The sequence below is a fragment of the Oryctolagus cuniculus genome, chromosome 9, assembly GCF_051225735.1.
Source record: "Oryctolagus cuniculus isolate XC-2025 breed Fujian yellow rabbit chromosome 9, ASM5122573v1, whole genome shotgun sequence".
In the NCBI taxonomy this organism is placed as follows: domain Eukaryota; kingdom Metazoa; phylum Chordata; class Mammalia; order Lagomorpha; family Leporidae; genus Oryctolagus; species Oryctolagus cuniculus.
This window is the reverse complement of record NC_142875.1, coordinates 70416765-70426831: the sequence shown is the minus strand read 5'-3', so window position 1 is coordinate 70426831 and position 10067 is coordinate 70416765. Positions and strand designations below refer to the sequence as shown.

The 10067-nt window shown below is 43.9% G+C and overlaps 1 protein-coding gene across 5 annotated transcripts in view; it reads right to left on the bottom strand.

Moving 5' to 3' along the window:
* RNASEH2B (ribonuclease H2 subunit B) overlaps positions 1–10067 on the bottom strand; it is a 90534-nt gene that overhangs the window by 31951 nt on the left and 48516 nt on the right. For 4 of the 5 annotated variants that reach the window (XM_008273860.5, XM_089304195.1, XM_017350303.4 and 1 more), the window contains exons 6-9: positions 8493–8557; positions 5799–5904; positions 3194–3275; positions 422–464 (exon numbers count right to left, since the gene is read on the bottom strand). In XM_008273860.5, the coding sequence (XP_008272082.4) occupies positions 422–464; positions 3194–3275; positions 5799–5904; positions 8493–8557 (296 nt within the window). Of the gene's footprint in view, positions 1–421; positions 465–3193; positions 3276–5798; positions 5907–8492; positions 8558–10067 lie in introns of those variants that run through there. The other variant, XR_016213305.1, reaches the window with a different exon arrangement.

The following is a 10067-nucleotide window of genomic DNA, read 5'->3' as shown; positions in this document are numbered from 1 at the left end:
TACACGCAGTATTTAAAGCGAAAAGCCACACAATTATCATAGATTAACATTCTACTTGGTGTAAATAGCTCATTGGATAATTCTCAGCAATTGACCTAATATGGCAGTTTGGGAGCGGGTAGGGAAGTATTGTCAGTGGAAAAGTACTAGGTCGAAAGGGTTTGTTAAGCTTGAGCAAGCACAGGGGAGGGGGCTTATGTACATAACAGGATGTTCTGTCGCCCGTATCTCTGAGTAGTATCTAACTGCTTTCTCTGTGAACCAGTTTACTCCCCCATTTCCCATGACTGTTTCTGGAACTGTTTGTCTCAGTTCCTGTTTTTCTATTTCATCAAGGCCACTTTTATCCCTTCATTAGTATGCGGTCAAAGTTTAATATTTTTCCAAATCCCCCAAAGATCTCTTCGTCACAGTTTCTTACCTTTGATGGAGGGTTTGGCAATGGAGCTGGAGGTTCTGGAAGCCTGAGGAAGGTAAAAATAAGAATTGCAGTCATGGTTTTTTAGAGACAAGCAAACAGAAAGACCAGGCCAACTCAAGATTTAGTAAGTCCCACTTTTCATTCTAAAACTGTCCCTCCATACATGTTACTGCTCAATCACTTCAGTGTGAAGAACACAATTTTTCTACATGAACCAATCTTCATTTCATAACTTAACTCTTTGTATCAGAATTTTCTGAAACTAAAAAATAAAATTAGAACCCACTGTTGAAATGGAATCAGTTTTCTTTGGCTTGGGTAAATTTGCATGTTGGCACTGGAGTACATTTTCTTCATAAATAAAGATGTTAGCCTATATTTAAAAGTGAAAACTGTTTTAGCAGTTGACAAAAAGCTACACTTCATCTTTTCTTCCGTTAAGAGAACTTTAGGGGCCGGCGCTGTGGTATAGCAGGTGGCTAAGGTGCCAGCATCTCATATGGGCACTAGTTCAAATCCCAGCTGCTCTACTTCCATCCAGCTTCCTGCTAATGTGCCTGGAAAACCAGCAGAAGATGGCCCACCTGCTTGGGTCCTGCCCCGTGTGCGAGACCTGGAAAAAGTTCCAGGTTCTGGCTTCAGAATGGCCCAGCTCAAGCCATTGCAGCCATTTGGGGAGTGCACCAGCTAATGGAACATCTTGCTTTCAGTCTCTGACTCTGTCTCTCTCTGTAACTCTGCCTTTCAAATAAATAAATAAATCTTTAAAAGAGAGAGAGAGAGAGAGAGATTTAATTGGCATATCTTTCTCCCAAAATCTTTAATCAAAACTTGAAAATTTTCAGTGGAAAGAAAAGAATCTCAACAAAGAACAGAATGTAAAGACAGTGTCTAATTGCATAAGCAGTAAGAAATCCAGGGAATGGGGCCAGCATTGTGGGCCAAAGGGGTAAGCCATGGCCTATGATATCAGCATCCCCTGTGAGCACCTGTTCACATTGGCTGCTCCACTTCTGATCCAGCTCCCTGCTAATGTACCTGGGAAAGCAGTGGAAGATGGCCCAAGTACTTGGGACCCTGCCACTCATGTGGGAGACCCAGATGGAGTTGCAGGTGCTTGGCTTTGGCCTGGCCCAACCCTGGCCATTGTAGCCATGTGGGGAATGAAACAGAAAAATGAAAGATGGATCTCTTACTTTCTCTCTCTCTCTCTCTCTCCCCCGACCTCCCTCCTTTTCTCTGTAACTCTGCCTTTCAAGTAAATAAAATAAATATTAAAAAATAAAAGAAACCCAGGGAAATATTAAGCAGAAAGGTATGAATATTAATGTAGAGTAGGTTTTCAACACTACTATAAAAACCAGCTACTTCTGCTTTTTACACTGTATCCACAAAAATGCATAAGAAATAGACACTGATCAAAAAAAAAAAAAAAGGCAAGCAGGATCTAAGGAAGTTGCTAAAAACTGCAACTATATTATTGGTCAGAGGAAGACAAGACTCTAATTGAGATTTTAATAAAAGTTACACATCATCACACACATAAAATCCTAAAAACTGCTAAACTCTAGAAAATAAACGCTTCAATAAAAGTAAAATATTGGGGCTGGCATTGTGGGGTGATGGGTAAAGCCACCACCTGCAACACCAGCATCCCAGCTGATTCAAGTTCCAGCTGCTCCACTTCCAATGCAGCTCCCTGCTAACGGCCTGGGAAAAACAGTGGAAGATGACTCAAGTGATTGAGTCCCTGCCACCGTAGTGGAAGACCTGGAAGAAACCCCTGGCTCCTGGCTTTCGCCTGGTCCAGTCCTTGCCATTGTAGCCAGCTGGGGAGTGAACCAGCAAATGGAAGATTTCTTCTCTTTGCATTTCTCCTCCCCTCAAACTCTTTAAAATAAATCAATCAATCTTTAAAAAATAAAGTAAAATAAAGTGTTTGTATTATATTTAAGATCTTTATAAAGGAAGAGATACACAAGAAGTCATACTTAAAACTCTTCTTCCATCCCTCAAGGACACAGGGTTTCACTTTATCTGATAATATTAAGAATGGTACAAAGCAGGGCCAGCGCTGTGGTGCAGTGGGTTAACGCCCTGGCCTGAAGTGCCGGCATCCCATATGGGCACCGTTTCTAGTCCTGGCTGCTCCTCTTCTGATCCAGCTCTCTGCTATAGCCTGGGATAGCAGCAGAAGATGGCCCAAGTCCTTGGGCCCTTGCACCCATGTGGGAGACCCGGAAGAAGCTCCTGGCTACTGGCTGTGGATTGGCACAGCTCCAGCTGTTGCGGCCATTTCGGGAGTGAACCGGCGGATGGAAAACCTCTCTCTCTGTCTCTACCTCTCTCTATAACTCTGTCTTTCAAATAAATAAAATAAATCTTTTAAAAAAAGATACAAAGCCTGAATCATAATTTTCATACACATTCTACAGACTATCTACTTGCCTTCCAACCTTTCTTTTTCTTAAAATTATCCCAAAGAATCAAGCTAAGTAAGTCTCATTGCAGGTAAAATTTTAAGCTTATCTTCTAAAATTACACAAAGCAATAATCTCAGTCCCAAAACTCATTGCTTCCTGCAATTGGCTTCCACCAAGTCAACTCATTCCAATCAATACTCATGAAAAAAATCACCTCCAAACCAGAGTGGAGTACACCAACTAAGTCAGGAATGACCTGTTATCACAAACAGGGACAGGATAAGCCATGCAGAAACCCCACTGCTGAAGAAATCAAGACGTACAAAGGCACTGAATGAATAGCACTTACTTCAAGTATTTAGCTAAGTCATCACTTAATTCTTTAGGGATGTAATCAGATACCAGACCATGGGCATAACGAAGATAATCCTCTGAAAGAAACAGAATGGAGAGTGGAAAAAAAAAAAATGAGTAATGATGATGGTGGTTTCACAGTCAAATTGACCTGAGTTCAAACTCCGGCTCTGTGTGTGGCATTAAGGAATTCACTGAAGCTCTAGCCTCTGTCTCTGTATTTGTAAAATGAGCATAAGAATACCTATCTTTTAGAGGAGCAGGGTGACAGGATTGGTAAGGAAATATCAGGATGAAGTCAAAGATATGACAAGAAGATGTAACCACAGTAGATACCCACTAAATGAGAGTAATCACAGAAACCCATGTGCTCATCCTTGAGGTCCCTGCAAATAACGTTCAAAATTCACTGTAGCAACAGGAAATACTCATGTGGTTTGTAAAACTATTGTGGTCTGAGTGAGCTTCAATACAGAATAAATGAGTATGATCATTTAAGAGAAATAAGGTATTACATAGTAATGTCTCTACTTGGCTTTATAAGAATCCTGAACATTATATAGATTCTCCCAAACGAACAACAACAACAAAACTGAGCAGAATGCATAATCATCAATTCTAAAGCATCTACAGTCTCAGTATTTAATGCAGCCGGGAGGGGCTGGCATTGTGGCATGGCAGGTAAAACCGCCACCTGTGATGCCAGTATTCTATATGGCCATCAGTTCGAGTCCTGGTTGCTCCACATCCGCTCCAGCTCCTTGCTAAAGGCCTGGGAAAAGCAGTGGAAGATGGACCAAGTGTCTGGGCCCCTGCCACCAATATGGGAGATTCAGATGAAGCTCCTGGCCCAGTACAGGCCATTGTGGCCACCTGGGGCGTGAACCAGTGGATGGAAGACCTCTGTACATCTCTGCCTCTCTGTAACTCTGCCTTTCAAATAAATCAATGTTTAAAAAAAATAAAATAAAATGCAGCTCTGACACCAACTAAAGGCAATTTTGACCAAAACAAACTTTTCTTTTAATTCCACTTCCTATGAACTTCTTGAAGTTCCATCGCAGGTAGAACATGGGGAAAGCACTGGTCTCAGAGCCACAGGCCTTGCTGACCAGCCAGGGTAAGCGATCTTCCTCTTGGAAAATGAAAAACCACACTTCTCCATTTTTAAAATGAGTCTGTCCACATAACTGCCAACATCCCTTTCCTGCTTTAAAAACAGAATCTCTGGTTGTATTGACCCATTTATCCCTCCCTCGCTCCCTCGCCCTAACGTGACTCAGCCGTCCTCTTCCCGTGTTACAGCCAACTAAAGGCAAGGACGGCTGAGAATCTCTGAGCGGCAAGGTGCCCTTCCCCACTCCCTGACTGGCAGTAGCCAGTTCTGCGCATGTGTGAAGTGTTTCACCTTAGATCGCGGCCAACCAGACACTGCCTACATGCCTGTCAATCACAAATAGGCCACTGTTGGTCATTTTCACTTTTTTAATGCCTACAACCAGATATTACAGGGTTGTTTATCCACAACAAGGGGACACTGAAGTGGAGTTTAAAATCAGGATAATTTCTGTCCCACAATTTGTGGGTCCTAAGTGCCGTATATAACTTTTTTAAAAAACTATACATATAAAAAATATTTAATAGAATACTATCCTGGAAAAGCGAAACAATGTCCCTTAATAAACTAAAAGAAAAAAACTGGCAAGTGACTTCATTGACTAAAATCAAACACTGAGAGTTAGCTTAGGAAATGCGCTCCTTGGGAATAAGATGCACAGAGCTGCAGCCATTGGAACAGCACAAGATGGAGAGGGGAGTGGGCCGCAGAGTCAAAACAGGCTCCGCCGGTCGCGCGCTCGGCTTTGTCATTTACTGGTGTGTCACTTGGGATAGAACCTTGACTCAGGAGACTCGGTGGGAGGCTCCAATGAGATAATGTCTGGACACTGGCAACTTAGCAGAGGGCCTGTGCCTAACACATTCTCCACAAACAGCCAGGGCTGTTGGAGTTTGATCACTATTAGTGTGAAATAACCACCTGCTGAAGGAGTGAGTCAACTGGCAGTGACACAGTGATCCATGGTGGAATTAGCTTCTGATTCTGCACTAACATGCCCATTTTCCCAAGATCTGTGAGTACATGGGCAAGAATGTGAAACATCTGTGACAAAGATTTTTTAAATCCCAAGCATTCACACGCAATCAACTTAACTCTAGATAAGAATCAATGCCGGCCCGTGCCCCAGCTCACTAGGCTAATCCTCCGCCTTGTGGCGCTGGCACACCGGGTTCTAGTCCCAGTCGGGGGGCCGGATCCTGTCCCGGTTGCCCCTCTTCCAGGCCAGCTCTCTGCTGTGGCCCGGGAGTGCAGTGGAGGATGGCCCAAGTACTCGGGCCCTGCACCCCATGGGAGACCAGGATAAGTACCTGGCTCCTGCCTTCAGATCAGCGTGGTGCACCAGCCACGGCGGCCATTGGAGGGTGAACCAACGGCAAAGGAAGACCTTTCTCTCTGTCTCTCTCTCTCTCTCACTGTCCACTCTGCCTGTCAAAAAAAAAAAAAAAAAAAAAGAATCAATGCGATGAAATGATTTACTTACCTTCGTTGTCACTGGCAACCTGGTCTCCAGAGAAAAATGCAGTTGATTGTACCCGGTTACCAACATTCACGTTATTGGTTTTTAATGCAGCCTTAGTTTGATTAACCTGTTAAGTAACCAATTGGGGAAAATCATGGTATAGGTTATAAAAAAAAAAATCCAAAACTTGAAGCTTTCTGAATCCTGACATGATATTCCAAAATGGAAAATTCCACCCCTGGTGTCATGTAACAAGTCAGAGTCCACAGAAAGATACATTCAAAAATGTATAAAATAACCTTGAGGTTATGTTTATAAGGTGCATATGAAACAGAAGGGAATCTGATATCTAGACTCGGGTCCCATCCCCAGGATCTCATTATGTATATTATAACATTTCAAAATCTGAAAAAATCCCAAATCCCAAACACTCCCCTCCCAAGCGTTTTGGGGAAGGCAGGTTCAACCTGTATTTTCAACTTAACTTTCAAAATCCAGGACTTTCCCAATGGCCCTCAATCTGTTTCTTTTTGAGAACCTACACTGTCTTCACTAGATACCAGAAGAGGAGAGGGGGCTGCATGTTTGGAGAGGCTGAGCAGCAATGACATTTCTGGATGATGTCAACACGTGAATTTCTGAGGCTTGCGTGGCCTCTGAGTCGGGTTGCTTGCTTAGGTTTGTTCTGTGATCACAGAACACTTAGTGATCCTCTCTTTCAGAAAAGGGCGTGAATGGTACTTCAAAATGCTCGTGGAGAAATGTAATGAAAGGATAAATTAACTTCAGAGCAGAAACTTTTGGAATCCATGTATACAGGGGTTCTTCAAAAAGTTCATGGAAAATGTGTGTTATGGAAAACCTATGCATGGCCAGCGCCATGGCTCACTAGGCTAATCCTCCACCTGCAGCGCCGGTACTCCGGGTTCTAGTCCTGGTTGGGGTGCTGGATTCTGTCCCGGTTGCTCCTCTTCCAGTCCAGCTCTCTGCTGTGGCCCAGGAAGGCAGTGGAGGATGGCCCAAGTGCTTGGGCCCTGCACCCGTATGGGAGACCAGAAGGAAGCACCTGGCTCCTGGCTTCGGATCAGTGCAGCGCCGGCTATAGCGGCCATTTGGGGGGTGAACCAATGGAAGGAAGACCTTTCTCTCTGTCTCTCTCTCTCACTGTCTAACTCTGCCTGTCAAAAAAAAAAAAAAAAAAGAAGAAGAAGAAGAAGAAAAAAAAAAACCTATGCATGATTTAAAAAAAATATTTGCACCAAAATGGGCTTACATTTTAAGTTCACTGTTCCAAGAACTTTGTAGAGTAACCTCACAGTATTTGCCTCTAAGGATTGTTGTGAGGATTTAATGAATTACAATCTATCAAGCCCTTTGAATAAAACCTGGCACAAAGTTTATATGCAGTAATTGTTTGAACAAAATAGATAATAAATATATATACTTCTCACTTCCTAGGAAACATGATAAGTATAAATTTCCCTCTGCTAATCATGTCATTTCATTTGCTAAGAGCAAAAATCCAAGGGCCAAGATTTTGCTCACCATTTACCCTCGTTCTTCACATACACAGACTACTACCACCGCAGATGTGAAAAGGACATGAAAAGTCAAACACGATGGCACCTTTTAAGTCTTTTCACTACTCTGTGCCTGAGCAGCCCAACTAATTTCAAAGGCTCCATTTTCAGGTTCCCAGGCTCCCCATGTGGCTGGTAAAATGAAATGACAAACAAATACGGTTTTCACATTTTCGATAGAAGAGAATCTCAGGAAACTTGTATAATATAAGGACCGGTGCACACCGATCTCATAAAAAGCTTGTTATTAATAGAGTTCGTTTAGTGGGATTTCTTAATCAATGGGAAAGTCTCTGATATTCTTAGACCAGGAGCTTACAACGTTGTGTTTCTTTTCAAACTATGAGCAATAGTAAGAAATATTTGGGGTCTTGAGTAAGTTTGTGGAAAATATGTATTACAAGGAAAGAATGTACAGATTGTACAATATTTTTATCATTTAATCCCACTTTTCACAGACTTTTTATATATTAAGTTATGCTTCACGGAGCCATACTGACTACTTGTCCTTCTTCTGTGCCATGTTTGAGTACATTCTGTCCTATGCTAATCCATTTCATTCCAAGAGAAATACTGGTTGCGACCTAGCACGTCAACTGCAGAAACACTGTTCCAGATCTAATACCAAGTTAAAATGCTTCGTTTCACTAAGACACAGTGACGGCCTCCCTGGAGGATGACCCCTCTTCAGCACGTGGACACTGAGAGCGGGACATGGCTCCCCTAAGCCCAAACGTCGTCTGCCCCTGATGCCCGGTGGGCTGTGCGTGAGACACGTCACCCGAGGGGACACGGGCAGGACTGTCGGCAGCAAACAGCAAAAGGCCTGACATCGTCTGGCTCGGGAGACTCAACTCTATACCACCAAATAGCAAGAAACAAGAATTCTTTTTTATTCAGTGATAGGCTCGGGGAGATGGAGGGTGCAGGTCAAAAGCCATCCTTAAGCTAAGTCCAGACACACCGCTGGGGAGGGCAGAAAGCTGATGGCTGGCTTCTCCTTAGCCCAGGCTGTCACTGCGCTTTCCTCTTTCTGCGGGATGATGTCTGGATTCAGACTTACTGCCCTCTCCAAAAATCTTTAAGGAGCATGAAGCTTTTTCTTTTACTAAAAGGCACTACAGTGGTACCGTACCTTTTTTTCCAGCCACTTTAATGTCTTCTCTTTGCTATACTTATAATATTTCTTGTTGTCAATTTCTGGATGAAATTAAAAGGAAAAAAAAAGACTCAGTAAGCAGGTTAAACAAAAAACAAACTTCTAAGGTTATATCATATAAAAGTTCACAATTTAAGAACATTTCATAATAGTTTATGTTCTTGAAAAACTCAATGTATACGGGGTTGGCGCTGTCACGCAGTGAGGTAAAGCCCGGGTCTACAAGCGCCAGCATTCCATATGGGCACCAGTTTGAGTCCTGGCTGCTCTACTCCTGATCCAGCTCTCTGCTATGTCCTGGGAAAGCAGTAGAAGACGGCCCAAGTCCTGGGGCCCCTGCACCCACGTGGGAGACCAGGAAGAAGCTCCTGGCTCCTGGGTCCTGGCTCCTGGCTCTGGATTAGCACAGCTCGGGATGTTGTGGCCATCTGGGGAGTGAACTAGCAGATGGAAGACTTCTGTCTCTCTCACTGCCTCTGCCTCTCTGTGACTCTGCCTTTTAAATAAATAAATAAATCTTAAAAAATAAAAGAAACTTCAATGTATAAAACTCAAGAGACCTCTGGAATCATCCAACCACTAACTGAGTAGGAATTTAAGAAAACCCTCAACGTACACAAAGATCCATAGAAAAAAGTAGTTCTCCAAATTCATCAAACAGACATGCTAAGCGACTTCCATTTCTCTAATTTTAAATTTACCTCAATATTTTCAGTGAAAGAATTCCTTGCTAAAATAAAATCAGAAATCAAAAACTGAAACAACACTGGGGCCTATGATATTCACTGCACACATCGGGGTGAGGGGTGGGGTTCCTGTTGACTGTTCCGTACTGTCCCCGTGGGGCTAATGGAGCATAAAAGAAAAGATAGATCTGCCTTTAAATGTAGTACCAACAGAACCGCAGCCATTTCAGGGGAGTTCGGATTTATGGCAGGCTCAACCTGGCCCTTACTGGGGATAAAGTCTCACCTGTGATAAGTAACACTTCCCCCCGCACAACCCACTCAGCTTTACTCCCTGGGTCCTGAAGCCACGGTGTCCTCTGTCACACTTGCCATCGCCAGGTCTCCTCTCTGTGCAAGCAGCAGGGTGGCACTTCCACCCCAGCTGCTCCCTCCACGCAGGAGTTTCTTTTTTTGAAACTTTACTTCAAGAGAAAGAAAGCTCTCTTCTGCTTGGTCAGTCCCCAAATGCCCATAATAGCCAGAGGGCGGAAGCCAGGAGGCAGAAACTCAACCCTGGCCTCCCAGCTGGGTGGTGGGGACCATCACCTGCTGCCTCTCGGTGGGCTGCATTAGGGGGAGGCTGGAACGGAGAACTGAGCAGGGACTCTGAACGCAGGTACTCAAGAGGTGGCTTACCCACTGCCCCCCAAATGCCCGCCCAAGGGACCCGAACAGTTCATTTACATATTCACTGAGTACAGATTCAGCAGGCTGCTAGTCCACTGCCTTGGACTCCTGGTGATCTCACACTCCCAGTCCTCTCTGGCTGTCCAGTGGGACTGAAACTGAGCCCCTGCAGCGTGGATGCTCCCTTAGCCAGGCC